We start from the raw sequence: 20606 nt of genomic DNA on the forward strand, positions 1-20606 counted from the left end.
CTGTTCATTGTACCTGATTTTAAATTCACCAGCCTTGGAAGTCCTACTTATTCAATGGAGCTTATACAGAAAAGGTAGAGTGTACTCAACATATTTAGAAGAAGAAGAAGAGATTGGATTTATATCCTGCCCTTCACTACCCAAAGGAGTCCCAGAGCGGCTTACAAACTCCTTTCCCTTCCCCTCCCCACAACGGACACCCTATGAGGTAGGTGGGGCTGAGAGAACTCTGACAGAAACTGCTCTTTTTCAAGAACAGCTGTGCCAGAATTATGGCTTGCCCAAGGTCATCCAGCCAGGTGCAAGTGGAGGAGTGGGGAATCAAACCTGGTTCTCCCAGATTAGAGTCTGCACACTTAACCACTACACCAAACTGGCTCTACAGATCACTTAGAAAAACATACAGTTGAAGAAACTATTGTTTGAACCTTTGACTACAGCCTTTCCACAACTATTATTAACAAATGTTCTCTGTGAGGCCTGAGGACCTTGGGATAGTTTATTAAGCAAATTAATGAAGTTTTTAATTCTTTAAGTTTTGCAGCAGGAAACATTTGAACAAATCATAAAAATATCACTCTCTTGACCTAATGGATAGAGACGCAGCTTCAGAAATTTAATAAAGTAGTTAATTGCTTTGCCTCTTTTCAATAATGCATTATTAAAAAGCCTTCACAAAACTGGCATATCTCAAAAATGCAAACTGTGGAAGCCAAGAACAAGTATTAGACTCTTTCCACAGCTCCCCAAGCTCTTAGATACTCCTAGTTTGAGAGCATACGCTTGGTCTGAAAATACTGTCCTTCTTACATTGTAGAAAAAACAGTAAACAGCTGATTAGGCATTCCAATTTATAAATCACAATAACGCCCTAATCGTAAAATGGCTCGCACAACTAGAAAAAGCTACAATGGGATGCTGAGCACAACACATCATATCATCTACTGACATTGCAGGGGCATTTCTGTAGCACTGTGGAAAGATAACACAAATACAAGAGGACTATAGTCTTCTATTTTTATTAAGTCCCTATTCTGCATAGCTTTGATGTTTGTCACTGGCAGATGAAAGTCCAGGTCAAGTAAGTCAATTATTGATAATTATATTTAAATAGAAGCTAAATGTATAAATAAACACATTACTGGGTTCTTGAAGTCAAAAAAAAAATCACTGATGGTAAGGCTGGCCCTGGCACCCCTTCTCTTATCTGAGGTGCAGAGGGATGTGGTTTACTGCGGCTGGTGGGAGGGCCAGCCAGCCACATCACAGTGCCCTCGCGTGTTGCATCAAGGGGGAGGGGCCAGGGTGATCACTCCAGTGACTACTGCCCACCTGTGCACCCCTTCTTTCTTCCCAGCTGATGAGCCACGAAGCATCTGCTCCTGGCAGGCATCCCCTACAACCTCAGCAAGGAGACACAGCCACTGCTCAAGCATCCGCTAAGTATCCCCGGGGAGAGAAACTAGGTTTCTCTGAGGCATGTGGGGGGAATTCTGCCTACTCAGAGAGAATGCTTGTTAAACTTCTAATGTTTATTGATCCATTTATGTTTCTTCTACTCAACTTGATTTGTAGTCAAGTTAATTATCAACTCCCTTCTTGTGGTTATTTATTTTAAACACAAATCTCATTATAAGGCATGATTCATAAAGCTAATGGATAATGCTAGTTCTGAAACCAAAAACATCTCTTTCCACTGAATTCTTTATATCCTTCCCCCTGACAATTCTCTTCAGGTTTCTTAGCTAGTCTAGAAGTTTGTTATTGTTGTTGCTCAGTTCAGTTGTTCAGTCCGACTCTTCGCGACCCCACAGACCACATCACACCAGGCCCTCCTGTCTTCCATTGTACTCCAAAATTTGCTTAATTTCATGTTCATTGCATCAATAATACAGTCTAACCATCTCATCCTTTGCTGTTCCCTTCTTCTTTGACCTTCAATCTTTCCCAGCATCAGGGTCTTCTCCAGTGAGTGCACCCTTCTCATTTGGTGGCCAAAGTATTTGAGCTTCAGCTTCAGCATCTGGCCTTCCAGGGAACAGTCAGGGTTGATTTCTTTTAGGATTGACTGATTTGATCTCCTTGCAGTCCAAGGGACGCTTGAGAGTCTTCTCCAGCACCACAATTCGAAAGCATCTATTCTTCGGCATTCAGCCTTCCTTACGGTCCAGCTCTCACAGCCATACATTACTACTGGGAATACCATTGCTTTGACCACACAGACTTTTGTTGGCAGGGTGATGTCTCTACTTTTTATTATGCTTTCCTCCCAAGGAGCAGGCATCTTTTAATTTCATGGCTGCAGTCACCATCTGCAGTGATCTTGGATCCCAGGAACGTGAAGTCTGTCACTGCTTCCATGACTTCTTCTTCTATTTGCCAAGGAGTGATGGGGCCCGATGCCATGATCTTAGTTTTTTTGATGTTGAGTTTCAAGTTTATATGCCCCTTATTAGAAATTAATTTGATGTAGTTATTTTGTATTGATTCTATTACTAGGTTGAAATAAAAGCAACATTTAGGGGTTTTGGAACAATAGTTGTAGTTCAGCTCACTGTTAAGTCCCTTGGATTTCAGGAAAATTTATGCATGGATACCTCTTGGCTGGTGTGTTATCCAAGTAATTACCAATTTATAAATGACTCCAGTAATGTGACTGAATAAATCAGCTAGTTTGAGTGGGGAAAATGGAAATGCAGGCTGAGCAGCAAAAACAGAGGAATTAAAATATTTCAAAATAAATAGAAGATATCTCATGTTTATAATACATGGGCCAGTGGAAGAAATTTTGATGCTGAGTGATATAGAGTTTTAGTTTTTAAATACTACATGCTGAAGTGTATAAATTCAAATCAATAAACTGTTTCCAAATTTTTTTATTTCATGACCCCATGGACCAGATCACGCCAGGCCTTCCTGTCTTCCACCGTCCTCTGAAGTTTGCTCAATTTCATGTTCATTGCATCTATGACACTGTCTAACCATCTCATCTTTTGCTGTCCCCTTCTTCTTTTACCTTCAATCTTTACCAGTATCAGGGTCCCTTCTCATTTGGTGGCCAAAGTATTTGAGCTTCAGTTTCATTATCTGGCCTTCCAGGGAACAGTCAGGGTTGATTTCTTTTAGGATTGACTGATTTGATCTTCTTGCAGTCCAAGGGACTCTCAAGAGTCTTCTCCAGCACCATAGTTCAAAAGAATCTATTCTTCGGCGCTTGGCCTTCCTTATAGTCCAACTCTCGCAGCCATACATGACTACTCGGAATACCATTGCTTTGACCATGTGGACTTTTTTATAGACTAAAGTACATTTTTATAGACTAAATTTCAGAGTTGTGGTACTGTAGTTTCTACTTTAATATTTTATGCGATTGTTGTCTTCTTCCCTATTTCTAAGAAGCTCATTACACAGAAATGATAAAGTCAAATCTAAATCGTCATACTCACTGTGAATTTTCACAGTTATCTGTTATTTTTAAATTTTCTATTTAGAGCAGTGAAGTAGAAATGCTTATTCTTCCTTCTGGAAACAGGTCATTGGTTTAATGAGAATGAGTGGTCACACTGCAAATATATACATATAAATTTGCAAGCATAGGCATGTTTCTTACAAAGCTATACCATATTACTCATGTAATTTACATTTATTAAATTCTAACAGGTCTGGAGATCTATGATACAATGAAAAATGTCCTTTCTCTTTAAGAGTTGTATCAACAATATCTTACAGCTTTAACTTTCCGGTAGCTTCTAGAATCCAGACAGGATCTAGAATGCAATTATTTTAGTTTGAATGCAGACCTATCCATTTGCGTAATGGCATTTTATAACTATGTTTTTTTTAAGCCATATATGTGTATGAATTCCAATAATGCAACAAAATGATTCCAGCAAAGTATATGACTCAAGCTATTCACAGATGTATCTGTAGCTTCCTGGTGGCATTTTCAGGATTGTAAAGGCCATTTTTTCAAGCCATGAACATAGGAATCGCTTCTAGGCAGCTGCGATTTTACCTATCACATTCTAAATTTTCTGCATGAATGTATCCTCAGAGACAATTTATTTTTTTATTTTATTTATTTCGATTTCCTATCCCGCTTACCCCCCCAGGGGCTCTGAGCGGCTTACAATTCTAATTAATTAACACAGTCCTAATCTTGGGCCACATGTAAGTAGGGAGGTGAGAAGCCTTACCAGGCACCCTTTCTTCTGTAGCAGATCTTTCTTTGAGGGGACAATTGAGATGTCTCACAAAGTTGATGTAATCAGAGAAAGTTCTTTTTTTGTAAACTAGTCCTAGGTAAACCAAATGATGTATTTGTTTGGGGGCAGGGAACCAACAGAACCTGATGGTGATGAGTGTGGGGCAAAGGAAAAGTGGAATGGGTTCACTAGAAATTATTCCATGGAGGAAATTATTTAATGTGTGAATAGTAATGTATGAATCCTACATATATAAATAGCTAATTCTGGACAGTGTGATGAAAAACTTCATTATAGTCTACTGTTTTAAGCAAGCAGGTCCTATCCCAAAGCCCCTTCATAGAAATGCAGTATTTAGGTTCTATGGCAGTTATATCAAACTAAGTATGTAGCACAGACATGCAAACCCCCCCCCAAACCCTTGTCCTATAGGCCTGGCCTTTATAAAACCACTGTTATTCCAACAGCTGATCAGTGGTGGCTCAGGGCAGCTTTCCCAAGTGCAGGGCTCAGCCTGTGCCTCCAGACCAGCAGATCTTCAGCCTCTCATGAGGAAAGGCATTCTTAAGAGAGGGCAGAGATGGCTGGGGCCATGCACAGCTTGCCAGGCTACCTTTAAAAAAGATGGGGATGGGGCTGAGGAAGAAAGATCTGCCTATCCTTCACTAAACATGCGAATAACCAAAATAACCCAAAATATTTTGGAGAATTCCCCCCCCCCCAATTCCTATGAAATATTTTCTCTTTTAGAATGGGTGAAATGTTTTTGTAGACAAGGTGGACATGCAGTAGACACATACAACTCTTAAATCCAATATGTATTTCTGTACTTAGAAGGATACTGTATCTTCATAAGGGCAGCATGCAGGCCTTTCATTACTTCTCAACTGTTGCATGCCTTCTGTTGCCCTTTTGACCTGAGTCTTTCCTTGTGGTTGCCCTTTACACCTCTCTCTCAAACCATTCTGACACATATATCCACTGACTGGGTAACAAGTAGCTTATTGCCCTACATTGCTGTCTGGGGGGGGGGAAAGATCTGAATGAGGTAGTGCAGAAACTGCATCAAAGGTTCAGAGGAAAACTCAATAAGTTTAACTGAAAACTGAGCTCTCTTTAACCAGTACCCACAGAAAGAAGAAGACAGCATCCAACTGGAACTAAGGTACAGGTGCTAAGGTAGCACAGGGTGCATCAGCTTGCAGTTTTCTCTCAACTTTTGAGTATATTTGTAATTTTGCTTACAGAAAACAGAAATATATTGCAGTTTTATAGGCCAAGTACATTATAAATGATGCATTTTTGTTGTTAAAGCTGTAAAATTACTTTAAGCTTCACAGGACAGTAAGTATTGCATACATTTAAATCCTCCCCAACTTATTTTTTTTCCAAAAAGATGGGAAGATTTTTTTTATTTCTGTGGCTTCAAAATTTCTGGAAATTTTACATCGCTATCCTCCATAGGCTGTAAAAGAAGAAACTGACAGAAGGAGGAACAACATGCTAGAAAAATCCCCTCCACTCCTTATTTTGAGGCCAGAGGATACTAATATGAGGCATGTCAGTATACAGGTAGGGTCTCCCCCCCCCATCCTCGGGCCATATTATATAGCAATGCTGGAGCATTTTAGAATCACTCACAGAATAATCAGCTGCTACTTTGTCAGATTTTGTTCTTGCTCCATACTTATTTTTTATGATTTTATTAACTTTTCACTGCTGCCAGCCTATTTAGATATTTTGTTCTGTGGTTTTATATGTGTGTCTTGTATTTATATGAGTTTTAGGATTATAAGCCACCTTAGATGCATTTCTATAGAAAGGCAGGATACAAATTATCAAAATAAATAATGCTGACATTTGAAGACTAAATTCCAAGATGATTATTTGGCAATATTATTTTACAAACAGAATGGCTGTTATGGCTGCTTTTGTATTTAGCCTTGAATCCAGCTGTGTCACTGTAGCTGCCTGAGTCAGCTTGATTATCTTTACTAGTTTGGTCTTGCAAGGATATCTTCTCCTTCTCTTATGCATGCCCTGAGACTGAACTGTTTGAAATGTTATGTTAATGATTTTTTTCTCATTTTCTCAGAGAGATAAATTTTGTTTTCTCAGAGAGACAAATCTTTGAAAACACCTAAAGATAACCCACTAAAAGATTCGGTCTCATCCAGTCCCAGAAGAGCTGTTTGTTTTTATCGTCTTTTGAAATAAAAACAACAGATTCCCTCCCTTAGATCTGTAAATTAATTTTAAAATTCATGTATGTATGGCAAATTAGTATACCATTTTATGGGCTTGCAAATGCTGTAGACGTGTCTGAAAGGCAAGAAGTTTTGAATAGCACCACTATGAAAAAAATCTACATGTACTTTTGTTATTCGTCTAACATAGTTCTGTAACATTTTGTTTCAATTGATATGCTGAAATATAATAGCTTGGGTTATTCTCTCTGATTAGGTCAATCTGTATAAACACATGAGAAATCTCAACATGTTTAGCTTTCTCAAGTGATAAAGAAAAATATCTGTTTTGATACAAGTAATAAGAAATAAGATTTAAGAATTGTATATGATAAGATACCCAGCATGGTCATGGATACATACAGTTATTGCCAAGACTAAGTTTTGTTCAAACAAAAAGAGATAATAATTCATATTATCGGAAAACACCCAAACTGCCAACAACTGGACCAAGTTCTCCCCTTGACTGCCACAGCACCATTTATCCATGTCGAGAAATCATTGCATTTTGTACTTCCTTGTCCCTGCCAGTGGCAAACATTGATGTGCAGTAGATACAAGGAAACATGACTTGTCAAATAAGTGTAACTATAGGGAGAACTATACGAGAAGCCCAACCAGCCTCAGCTGTCCAAGGTCATTCCAAAAAAAACAAGTCTTCATGGAGTCAGTGCTAGGCAACCATGAGCTAATGGTCTACAGGTGGCCTTATTAGCACTGCTCCAGCTCAAGAATGTAAACTAAGCACTGGCTTCTGCAAGGAACTACAAACGATAAACAACTAAAAAATAAAATAGTCCCCCGTTACTATAACATCAGCAACCCGTTTTGCTCCGCCGCAGAAGCGGAGTAAAAAGACACTAGGGAAAGTCCGGTAGCAAATGGGTCGCTACAGGTCAGGAACGGACTTTCCGCTGTGTGACCGCTCCAGTGCGCTCCCATGGCATCGGGATGGTCTGATCAGGCCATCCCGACTCCATGCTGTTGTTTCCCCTTCCTCCATTTTGGTATGCACATCATTGCACACTGCATAGGAAGCACTCAGCGCGGAGATGCGAATCATCGATCCCTTGCTGAAGCGCACCAGAAACACGTGGCAAAAAAAAAAAGATTCACCCATAGTTGCTTCTGATCACGCAGTGGCATGCTGCCCCCGCAGCTCCCAGGGACAGTGTGATTGCGCAAATGCATGTCAAATTACTGTGGAGCAAATAGCCTCACTCCCCCCCCCACATTATCTTGCACAGGACCCACATTTTTTATGTAGCAGACTGCAGAATTAAAGACTGTAGCAACTGGAAAATACTCTGGGTCATTATGGAGTTTTCTTCTGAAATGGTGAATGGATTAGAGTTGATTAGAGGGTTTTTTTTTGTTGTAGTTAAAACCAGCTAACCTGCAAAATTTGTCATGAAAATGATTGCTAGGAGAATTTACCTTGCTGAACTCCAGGGATAAAATGTGAGGACAGCTTTTGATTTGATTGCCTCAATGGTAGTTGAAATTCATGTTGAACAAATGAGTTTGTACAGTAGCAACTTTTTATATAGGCTGTTGCACTTTTTGCACCTTTTGTACAGGGCCAGGCTGTTGCACTTTCAGTTTTTGAAATTCTGATTGTTAACCTCTAAACTGCTAGCCATGGTCAACATTTGTTTAAAAAACATCCTGGTGCCATGGTGTAAGCATTAATTTACTCAAAAACATTTTAGAAAACAAAAACTCAGAGGTATATATTTGCCAATATCAGTGAAGAGAGGGAGAAAATGGCAGTGCTCATATTTGGCATTGCCACCCCCCCCCCAGCCGTTTAATAAAACTTTTCCCCCTTTAACATCTGAACTCTTGCTCAGCTTTGATCTGAGGCTCAGGTGTTGTGGGGAGGGGGAATGCTTGTTAGCAGGATGCTTTTGTGCTGATGTGGCAAGCAGGGGTCATTTGGGGCCAGAGCATGCCGGAGCACTGCTCCGGCAGCCCAGGAGCTGGCACAAATGGTGGTGGTAGCAAGTCCCGCCCCCAGCTCCCTGTGCCAAAGCACTGTGGCCCGGGGGAGGCCTGAAGAGGCCCATTGCCAGCCTCCCGGGGCCCATGCTGGAGCACTGCGGCCCAGGGGAGGCCTGAAGAGGCCTGTTGTCGGTCTCCCGGGGCTCGCTTTGGAGCGTTGCGGCCTGGGGGAGGCCTGAGGAGGCCCGTCACCAGCTTCCCAAGGCCCGCGCTGGAGCGCTGCGGCCTGGCGGAGGCCTGAGGAGGCCTGTCATTGGCCTCCAGGGTCCTGCACAGGAGCACTGGGGAAGACCTTGTTCGCGGTAGGTGAGGGATCCGCGTGAGGGCTCCGTGGGGGTGGGGGGGCTTGATGGGGGGTGGGAGAGCCTTCCTCCCTCTCTGCACCATTTGCCCTCTTTCTTTCCCTCCTTTCCTTCTCTCCTTTCCTTTCTGTTTTTCCCTTTTCTTCCTTCCTTTCTCTCTTTTCCTCCTTCTTTCCTTCTCTCTCTCTCTTTCTCTCTTTCCTTTCTCTCTTTCTTTCCCTTCTCTTTGCCCCGTGCCAAGTTGCGGGGAATGGGGAAAGACCTCCAGAGCCTCCCCTTCTTTCATTCTCTCTCTCCCCCCATTTCTTTCCCTCCTTTTTTCTTCTCTTTCTTTCCCTTCTTCTTTCCTTCTCTTTCTTTCCTTCTTCTCTATACTTTCTCTTTTCTTCCCTCTTTCCTCCTTCTGTGGCCCAACTCTAGTGAGAAGGGGTTTAAACTCTAAACCCCTTCTCTCTTCACCCCCCCCACAGGCCTGTTGGGGAAGAGGAGGCTTTTGAAGATACCCCCCTTTTGCTTCCCCCTCTGACATCACTTCCGGTGATGTCAGTGGGTGTGGTATGCTAATAGCCTAGTAGCTCATTAGCATACCTTATGCTAATGAGCTCCTGCAGCTCTTTTTCTATGAAATGACCCCTGGTGGCAAGTAGTCAGAGTGTGGGGAGGGGCAATGCCAAAAGCAAGAGGTGCCTTCCCCCCATGTGTCCATCCTGCTCACTGCCATTTACCCAACAGGGGCAGCTTTTCTTGGCCTAGTGAGGATGCAGCCCATGAGAACTGCCTTATGGTAGGAAATGGTGACCGTGATGAGCAATTCAGAGGTTGTCAACACATGTGAAATGAACACATCTGAATTAGTTTGGACATATTTGAACAGTCTACCAAACATCCTGGCTCCCAACAAATGACCAGGATGTGAGGCAAAGAGGCAGGTGCTTGTGTATCTTTACTATAAACGCAGGACTGTCACAAAAACCAGCAAGCAAGTGATGAGTTTTGTCTGTCTCAAATATGTAGTAAAATATACCCCCATATCCTGATACCATCATATTGTGCATTTCTCTGTTCATTCCACATCATTGGCAGGAAATACACAGTGCAATAATATCCAAACATGGGTACATTAAAAAATCCTAGAAATGCAAAGGAAAAAATAAGTGTTTTAAAATAATTAATGTTTTCATATAATTTTGACAACTTGGAAGTATTCCATTCACAGAAATATCTATGTTTCAGAGCAGCCATACACCAAATACTGTATAATCTCCCAACAAAATAAATGCCTCAGTAAGTGGATGATAAAATGTCTGGGTGGAATGTAGAATAGGTTTCCTGACTTGCGTAAGCAAGCTGCACACATTGCTGGAGGGCAATGCATGCAGATGCTCCCCAGAATACCATCTGGATACTACTTTCAAATCTAAGGTACAAGAAAAACAAAGAAAGGTAGACTTGAGATATGACAGAGCAGTGCAAAGCATCAAATGCAAGTGGCATACAGTGAAATGTATGTTGTTAGAGGTCACCTAGCAAGATTCCATTGGAACATATAGAGCATGACACAAGGTTGATAGCCTAGGCTGCAAGGGAGACCATAGCTGCATGCTGACTGGTTACAAATACTTCTGTTGCAATGGTGGTGTTTTAATAATGGCCTCTTGCTACACTGTGAATGAAACCTCTGGAGCTATGTGACAAGAACCTGTCACCTTTACCATTGAAGCTTTACTCTGAAACCACTAGGGTTACTATGAAGATAATTCAATAAATTCCATGACAGTTGCCACATAAATATTTCAGTAGAATGAAGTTCAGCATTTATTTTTTGCTAAAAGAATCTTCTCCCTCCTATGACACCATTTTTCCTTTAAGAAAAGTATGACAAAATAGCAAAAAATGAGTGATTCTTTCGGGGGAAACAACCAACTTCATATATATAAGCAAGCACACTGATCTGGCAAAAGTTTCACTAACATATAGGTAAGGATTCTTGAATGTGTAGGATTCTGCCTACAAAATGCTCGCATTTAGAAGCAAAAAAATACATGGATATCTCAAAGCTTGCTTTGCATATTAAAATATAGATCTAAGTACTGCTATTCAGACAATCTGGAAACCCTACCAAGGATACACAGTAAAGTTTTCCTGTTTTCAAAAGACAGCTATGAAAGGAAAAGTTGAGCTTTCCTTGAATTTTATTCTTAGTGATTCTGGGGTAGGACAGTCTTACCTTTTTGATATCCTGGTGGAACCTGCAAGGTCCCTGTGCTTACTACTCACAGGCGTGTGGTGCTATGAGCTGAATAATTTTGGCTTGGGCAAGGACCCTTGGCAGTATGCATGGAGTACAACTAATTTCTTTCATCTGATATGCAGAGCAGGTAGTCACATTTACCAAACAAAACCTGCAAACACTTTAGTGACTCAAGACAGGGTTTAAGTACCCTAAACCATTGAACTGCCTGCCATTTGGTTTTTCTGCCATTTTTTTTCCCATCAGTCCCTGCAGCGTCTTGTTCCGAGGACACAAGGCAACTCCTACAGATTTTATCCCTGAGCACTCTGTAACGCTAATTCAGATTCATCCCAGCTGCATGTATACAGGGCCAGCCCTAGATCCAGTGGTGCCCCAGGCAAGTCCTTCCCTTTCCAACAGTTCCAACTTTTGAATACCTTTTTAAAAATTTCGTGAGTGTAACTCATTTCACAGTTTTGGTCCATAATCTGCAGGCATAGTTTACCCGTGTCAAATAAAAAGAAAACTAGATGACAAGTGAATGTTCTTTTAGAGTGGGTTTAATGCTTAATAAGCTCATTGTGTCTGAATATTTTTACAGTACAAGTGATATCACAGTCACTTGTGAGTGCACTTTGATGTATGGAAAAAGCATTGACATAACACTGGCCACTGGCAGGTCAGTGTTGTCAGGTATTCGTATGATTTGTTCCATGGCAGAGCATCTGTGTGGCATGCAGAAGGTCCCAGGTTCAGTCACCAGCTGCTTGCTACTACTCAACAGCCGCTGCCCCATGAAGTGTTGTGTAGTGGTTAGTGTTCCAGACAAGGATTTGGGAGACCCAGGTTTGAATGAGAATTGGGAAATACCTGGAGATTTTTGGGGTGAAGCCTGAGCGGTGGGTGTTGCCTTCTGACACACTACTGGTGATGTCAGGGGGTGTGGCATATGCAAATAAGTTATGCTAATGAGTTATGCTAATGAGCTCTTGCACCTCTTTTTCTACAAAATGACCCCTGGTTAAGAGTTAGCACTACATACAAGAAAGTAGGTGTGATACTAAATGCAATGAACTTATATGTTTTGCACCCAGAATTAAACATGCAGTCCATAGAAGAAATACTGAACAGCTTTTGTAAATAAGCTTTTATTTAAGACTAAAATTTGGGATGCTCAAAAATCACACATGAACAGCTTGTCACTATTGTTATATGTGAAAGATCTTTGATTTCCACAAAGCTTCTAATATAAAATATGTGTCATAGCTCAGTTTATTTACGTTGGGTACTAGAAATAACAGTGCAGATGCCCACTCTAATATTCACAGGTCCTCATTTCATTTCACTAAAATTGTATGAATATCAAGAAATCATGGAGTTATTGCTCTGATCAGTACAGTACAGTTTCTCTATGACTGTTGGAGCATAAATCAACTTCTGATTATTTATTTATTTAGTTAGTATTAAAATATTTTTATGTGACCAACAACAACAACTATGGCATCTCAAGGCATCTTATAATATAAACATAATCTGCAGATATTAGCACTGAAATGGGAAACAGTAGCCCTGTTCATATTACAGTGAATACACATACATTCAGCATGTACACGTGTGCATTTATTTGGTGGAAAGAGCCAGTATACGTACACTTTACAAATGAAAGCAGGTACCAGTGTCTGGACTAATGTGGGGGTTTAATCAAGCATTCAGTTGTAGATATGTTGAATGTAATGAAAATTACTCAAAGTGTGTATTTAAAAAAACCAACTGTACACTGTACATAGAAGCTCTTTTCACAAGTTACAGTGAATGCATTTATGATCCATGTATAGTATACACTCAGTTTTTAAAAATACATGCATTGAATTATTCTCATGTAACATTCAACATGTACAGTTGAACATGTGATACAAACCCCACAGTTTTTCTGAGTACTGGTCCCTGGTTCCAACCGCAAAGTGAATGCACAGTTGCTCTTTCTTGATGTACACATATATGTGAGGTTCCCTGTAAAATGGAATAGGGCTCCTATGTATCTAACTCAAAAACAATTATATTTCTCAATTAAAACAGAAAACCTGCCTTAAAAGGACAGACTTACATAAGCATACATGAATTCATATGTGCATAGCTTCACCATCTGGTTTACTAGGCCATTTTTTGTATCCTTCAGCCCTGCATCCATGGAAATATGCTTTGCATAGTTAACAGGAAAAACAACCATGACATCATTTGCAGTGGCAAAGTATAAGAATTCAATGAATTCACTTAGTGGACATTAATCTTTCAGAGGTCTTACACCCATTCACTGTCAGTGTGGATTGAGTCTTAATATCCTGATTTGTAAACAGTTGACACCTACTCTGCCCAGGGATACATGACTAATCCATTGCAGGCAGTGGGGAATTGGGGGGGGGGATACATCTTTATATAGCACCATGATGAGCTGTTTGAAAGCCTTCATAAAATTGTAAGCAGATAGTTTGGACATGTTGATGGGAAGATTAGGTTTTATTGTGACTTGAGTGACAGGCTTAGTGAAGGGAATTTATGGTTTGCCTCCTGTTGCTAAAAACACCATGACAAGCAGAACCTGACATGTGTGTATAATGGGAAGGCTTTGGAACAAAATTATGACAAAAAGACCTCATTAAGACACTTGTATTTCAGCAAGGTTTAATTTCACATGCTGAGTGAACTGCAACATTCCAAGGGCTCATGAGGCACTTAAAATGTACCATTAGGACAAAGCCTGCTTTATTTGTCTTTCTGCATAAACTGACTTGTGGCATCATCAGAACTGGTAATCTGAAGGCAAGAGACAGCTGGTCATCATTACTTCAGGAAAGAAGCAGGGAAGGCATAAGGTGTCATACTGTTCAAAATTGACATAGATCTCAAATTAATTTTGTTGCATACACTTTTTTGCCATTATACTCAATTTACTTTCATTTTTTCAATTTCTATACTATCTAGCAGATTAGGTAAAGGTAAAGGTTCCCTTGCTCGAAAGCCAGTCGAATCCGACTCTAGGGTTGCGGTGCTCATCTCCGTTTCAAAGCCGAAGAGCCAGCGCTGTCCAAAGACGTTTCCGTGGTCATGTGGCCAGCATGACTAAACACCAAGGCACACGGAACGCTGTTACCTTCCCACTGAAGTGGTCCCTATTTATCTACTTGCAATTTCTTGCTTTCGAACTGCTAGGTTGGCAGGAGCTGGAACTAGAGACAGGAGCTCACCCCGTCTTGCGGCACCTGGGTCTTGAACTGCTGAACTACTGACCTTCCACAGCCTGCAGTTCAGCGTCTTAACCACTTGAGCCACCGCAGCTCCAATAATCTAGCAGATTAAGTGGAGCTATAACAAGGGTGCACAAGACTGAGGGGCACAAAAGAAAAAATATAACCCATGCATCTAATATCCCACGCTGCCATGCCATTAGGAAAAGGGCACATTTCTATAAATTCAAACTGAATCAACCAGGAAGAGATGGCTGCTCCATTAGGGTAAAAGGAGTAGTGCCCCACCAAGCTCAGCTCCTTGGTTCCTTAACAGGAAAAGTAAAACAAAAGCCTTACTGAATTTAGTACTAGTCCAAGACTAGCAAGCTGTCAGCTCCCTCCTTAATCAATCTTAGTCTTGCCTTATTGTCTTTCTGGATGTCAGCCAAGTTCCTCCCTATACTCCCTGCCCCCCTTCTTAAAAACGCCGCTTCTTTTCCAGGCCAAAGTCAGTGGGTGACCACTGCAAATATTATAGAAAGTTGATGAGGAATACTGAAATAAGGAAAGTCTGAGTGGCTTGGACAGTGGATTTGTACAGAATTTACTGACAAATCAGAGACTCACAAAGGCAGCAGATGTCACTGCACAATGTCCAATTGCACCAGAAGAAAGTGGAAGGCCATATCAATGGGTGTGGTTTTGCTCTTGTGTGTTGCTGCTTGGAAAGGGCCTGGCCTTTCTGGGGCCTTTTCTGTGCTATATGGTAAGGAATAGTAGGAAAATTCGAATTTGTTGTTGATTATCTGTGGAAGTGATTGTCCCTGGCTCATTTGGCCTGATGGGGGAGAGTGTTGATGTAGGCTTCTGGGGGGGGGGGGTATGTAAAAAAAACCAAGCAATCTATGACAATTCATATAGGTCTGCCTGTTACTTTTTAAAGCAAGAGCACTCTATATAGAAAAATGGTAAGGGGAGGGATTTTTGGTTCTGTTGTTCTGCCATTGTGTCCCCCTTTATATAATTACTTTCCCTCCAGATATAGGCCCCAGTCACACGCGCAGGAAACTGCGGGGGAGAAGAGTGGCTGTTTGCCCCGGGGCAAACTAACACACAGTAAAGCGATCATACCTCCTGTGGAGGTTCTGTGGAGGTACCGTGGAGCTTCCGTGGTTACGGAGAGGCGTCGATCACAACACATGCCTGCGCGCAACGAAGAAGCGTGCGGCGCGGCGAACTGGGTTTCTTTTTTCGTGTACACTACGAATGCGCATGCTCCGTTGGGTGCGTGTGCGCAACCACGGAGACTTGGGGGGAAAAAACTTATTCGCAAGGGGACATGGGTGGGCGCCGGATGCCACCGGAAACGCGATCAGACGCCCGCTCTTGCCCCGCAGTTTCCGGAAACTTGTACCTCCGAGGTACTAGTTTTTTGCTGCGCGTTTTCGGGAGGAAGCCTCGGTTGTGCCACAGAAGCGCTACGCTCCCCAGATGTGCTGGTGAGATCGCGCTCGGAAACTCCGCCTGTCTTCCGTATCTCTTGCGTGGCTAATGTTGCGTGTGACCGCAGCCATAGTACAGAAAGGCTGCAATTCTAAGCACACTTACTAGTGAGTAAGCCCCACTGAGTTCCATTGGACTTCTTAGTGAACAACATTTTACCTGTTGAAAAATTCTTAAGAGCTTGAAGGTTTGCCTAATGTGCTGGGTTATTTTGGTTGGTATCAATAAAAGGTATTTCATGGCTGTGGCTCTTGATTTTTTTTAAAATACAGTATTTTAAATTTCTCTCATGCACACAGTGAAATCTAAACTCTTTTCCATGTACTCCTGTTGTTTCTTGTGGTAGAGGCCTGACTCTTTAAGCTTCTCTGCTGACTTTCACATTGCTAAACACACATGCATTTATTATGCAGTAATAATACTAGTTTGTCACTATTCGGTGCATTAAAAAAGTACAAAACTGAGAGAGAAGCCTAACTGGGTGGTATTACCAAGTGGTTGCGGGACAGGTTGTTGGCTAGAGGTGACTGGAAAGGGTGGAGATTGCAACATTTTCCCCTTAAGAGAGTCAAGTATGACAGCAATCAAAGCAAGAAATTGTTAAGTTCATGGAGATATTGTTAAGGAACTGATTACTGTGCTTGAATGTTCTTAGTGTGCAAGGGAGAAGGAGGAGGACAAAATCAGACTTAATTTGCTCTGGCTCTGTCCACTGTTTGCTGTCCTAAGCCATACAAGCCCCCCCCCCCGGCACTGGCCACCACTGCAACTGAGCATTGCAAATTTCAGGCTTATATGTGGTATTGTTTATTATCATGGTTCCCTACTGCTCCCCCACTCTCTCCACTCTCTTTGAGGACAGTGATCGATTGCTTTGTGGCAGTCATTTCCTCCAGGGGAACTAATGTTGCCAACTTCCAGGGCTGGAGATCTCCTGGAATTACAACTGATTTCCAGATGACAGGGGTCAGTTCCCCCAAATAAAATGGCTGCTTTGAAGGGTGGAGTTTGTGGTATTATACTCTGCTGAGGTAACTTCCAAGCTCAAACCTCATCCTCCCAAGGCTCCGCCCCAAATCTGCAGGAATTTCCCAACATGAAGCTGGCAACCCTAAGAGGAACTGATCTCTGTATTAGGGCAATTAGTTATGATTCCTGGAGAGCAGCTACTGCTACTGCTGCTGGGGGGGGGGGAGTAGGTGGAAGGCCGGAATAGTGACAGGGGCAGAAAGAGTGATGGGGTGGGGGCAAAAAAGAAGTGACAGTCATGGAGGGGAGAGAGAGAGAAAGAGAGAGTAAGAAAAGGGGTGGCAGGAAGGAGAAAGAGTGAGAAAGAAGTAGAGGGAGAGGGGAAGAAGTAGAGGTGGGGGGAATGGGATAGCTGCTCCTGCAAGTTTCTTGTGGGTCCCCGCTTGTCCTGAGTATATACCAGTGTAAGTGGTTGGTAGTTCAGCAGTTCGAGACCCGAGTGCCACATGACAGAGTGAGCTTCCGTCTCTGTTCTCAGCTCCTGCCAACCTAGCAGTTCGAAAGCAAGAAATTGCAAGTAGATAAATAGGTACTGCTTCAGTGGGAAGGTAACAGCATTCCGTGCACCTCGGCATCTAGTCATGCTGGCCACATGACCACAGAAACGTCTTTGGACAGCGCTGACTCTTCGGCTTGGAAATGGAGACTGGCTTACGAGCAAGGGAAACCTTTACCTTTACCGAAGTGGGAGAGATGTTTTCAAACCTGCAGATATGCCAGCACCAAGCCCTGTTGGCACTGTGCTGGTATAACTGGTGCCTGGGCAGCTTTGGAGTGTGCTGTGGGTGCAGTGAAGCTTAGTCAATATCCTGAGCTTATCCAGCCCTGGTCATGTCCCTCAGTGCTGGTATAACATTATGCCAGCAAGAATTCTGGTGTAATTAATCATCCCTATAGAAAACATGGAAATTGAAAAGACAAGACCCCCTACCCCAGCCTGCCATCCAGCTCTCAAACTCCAACTCAGCTTACGTTATCAACTAAGTCTCCAACCAATCACAGCCCTTCTAAGCACTATGTAAACCCTAGTCAGGAAAGATGACAGGACACATAGCTACTTCTCTCCAGCCCCATTTCTCTCTCTCTCTCTCTCTCTCTCACACACACACACACCACATTTTGTGCAACGTTACTGATCGTAACCCCACAGAAAGAGTATTGCACAAAAAGGGACCATCTGGACCCAAAACTATGCATAGGAAGGATCTCTGGCATTCTATTAGAGTTATTCAAATGAACAAGACAGGCATGCAGAAGCATGTGTGTTCATCTTTACACCTGGCAAATGGTAACATGATTAAAACCCACCTCTGTGAAGCTCAGGTGTACGTCATTCTAGGGCTTCACATGCCATAGTCCTGCTTATACTAAAGGTGCTCCCTCTCTTGTTGTGTTCTGCATGTGGATGGCGGAGAGCTGATGACTCAGGGGAGTGCATGCGTGTTAGCTTCTACTAGCTGGCTACATCTACCTCTGCTTGTCATGGGGTGTCAGCAGCTCAATGTGCCATTATTAGTAGGTTGCAGTGGGGGGGTTATGGACTCTGGTAAAATTGCTGTACTCTTTGTACCTTGGCAAGATATCTTTTGTTTACTTTTCTCTCTTTTGCTGAGTAAGTGTAGGATACCGACTAATGGTGCTGGCAGTCTTAGGATGGGGCCGCAACGCATTCCTGTGAGTGAGACCTACTATTAATAAACTAATAAAGTGATAAATGGCAAAAATGGAAGACAAATATCCAGAGATTTGTAAGGAAAAAAGAGCAATAAAAGCAAAAAGGTAGGTGAAGATCACACAGATCCCATCTCTGTATTTTTAGACTTGTAAAAAAGCTAAATGCAAATAAGCCCATATGATCTTTTCTATATTTTTATTTACTGATTTACAAAATCTTACTCTGCCTTTCTGCCTGGGTCTGAAGTAGCGATATTATAAGAAGTGTGCATAATTCACTATCAAAGACACACAGGAAAATGATGTTAAATATTTCTTTCATAGTTTCCTACCTTGAACTGTTGTCCACTGGTCAATTTCTACAAAACCAATCCTTGCAACTTTAGAGCAGAGGTGTCAAACTCATTTGTTACGAGGGCCGGATCTGACATAAATGCCACTTTGTCAGGCCAGGCCATGTGTGCCATAAAACATGATGTCAGGGACTGGAGATAGAAACTGTATAAAGGACAGCAGCTGGTAAGCTCTGAGTTGGTGTATCCTCACTGCAAGGCCCCATGGGCTGGGAAGGGGGTGCAAAGGAAAACCCACACAGGCAGACTGGAGAGGCAGCAATGCTGCGCTGGGAAGATGCTCCCACATTGATGCAGATGAGGTTGTTCTGCCTTGCTGAAACCACAATGGAGTGGCTCCCCACCCCAGCACTTCCTCCCTTGCATCAGTTGCTTGCGGGTCACATAAGAGCCCTGGATGGGCCAGATCTGGCCCCCAGGCTTTATATTTGACACCCCTGCTCTAGAGTCCTACATTTATTCAATAAAATTCAGAATTATATTTTGTAATGTATGTATGTATAAATAAACCACATATTACAAAAGTGGTTTGTGGGTTTTTTTCTTCATAGTACATGCAGCACTGAAGCAAGCAAGTGATCTCAATGTATTTGAACTTTCCTATAGTAAATCTTCTAAATGTCTCATAATTTTGTATGTGGAGCAAATTTGTCCCAGGCTTTGTTTATGGTGTATACTTACACTTACAGGTTGACTTTTTGGCACATCATAAACACCTTCTTTCTTTTGGCTAGTAGGAACCTGTAAAAACAAACAAAAAAACAGTAATGAAGAGTATGTGACATGAGATACATTTCTTCTAGGCATGTGCAAAACAGGGAATTTTTTCTTGTAGTGAATGTGCTACATGTTCCTTTCTACAATCAGAAGCAGTATCAGGTACATACGAACTTGCTCATTCCAGAGGGTGCCCAGTGCAGGCCCACCTTTTGGAAGAGATGCCCTATATTTCATCTAGCACTCATACCAGTCATATGTTCAAAATAATAATAACAATAGTTTCCCAGAATTCAAAAGATGGTCCTCTTAAAAAAAGTTTTCTCACTTTACAAGCAGGGGATGCTAAGTAGCAAGATTTCTACAGAAACCTTGAATACCTGCTGGTTTATATATTCATTTCAGATGAATCTGTGCAACAGATGAACAGTTGCATCATTTACACAGCAACCAAACACCTACCTTATATTCAAGGATAACATTTTAAATGAGTACTAGTAATCTAGTCTTGATTATGTCTTTCTCAGATATACAATGGCTATTACAGTACTGAGAAATAAATGTTCCTGTAAAAACTGCTGCTGTTGATATTTTATTAGCAATCAAAACAAACAGCACCATATTACAAATGTAAAGAGGCAGTCAGTAGCTTTGGGAGGGCCCACGGCTCAGTGGCAGAGCTTCTGCTTGGCATGCAGAAGGTCCTGGGTTCAGTCCCCAGCATCTCCAGTTTAAAGGGCCAGGCAGTAGGTGATATGAAAGACCTCAGCCTGAGACCCTGGAGAGCCGCTGCCAGTCTGAGTAGGCAATACTGACCTTGATGGACAAATGGTATGATTCAGTATAAGGTAGCTTCATATGTTAAGGAACTGAATTCAAGGTGCAAGACAAAACTGCTTGAGTACCTCTTTGATTCATGGAGAGGACTAGGACTTCTACAAAAGTCTTGTTTAATTTTGATTTTTAACATATATTCTTCATTTAAGGCAATGGCACTCCTCAGGAGCCATATGTGGCTCTTCTCAGCACTCTTCCCCAATGTAGCACTCACCCCATGTTTCAGGAAAGCAGGCAAGGCCCTGCCCAATGGGGCTTGTGGTTGATAGGTGCTTACCA

At 42.0% G+C, this 20606-nt stretch overlaps 1 protein-coding gene across 1 annotated transcript in view; it reads right to left on the reverse strand.

Annotated features, from left to right (window-relative positions):
* Positions 1–20606, reverse strand: part of DAB1 (Dab, reelin signal transducer, homolog 1 (Drosophila)) — a 316448-nt gene that overhangs the window by 46027 nt on the left and 249815 nt on the right. Inside the window, exon 8 of the mRNA XM_015420265.1 lies at positions 19455–19514. Coding sequence (XP_015275751.1) covers positions 19455–19514 — 60 coding nt within the window. The remainder of the gene's footprint in view (positions 1–19454; positions 19515–20606) is intronic.

The sequence above is a fragment of the Gekko japonicus genome, unplaced genomic scaffold (assembly GCF_001447785.1).
Source record: "Gekko japonicus isolate JY-2015 unplaced genomic scaffold, Gekko_japonicus_V1.1 scaffold284, whole genome shotgun sequence".
In the NCBI taxonomy this organism is placed as follows: domain Eukaryota; kingdom Metazoa; phylum Chordata; class Lepidosauria; order Squamata; family Gekkonidae; genus Gekko; species Gekko japonicus.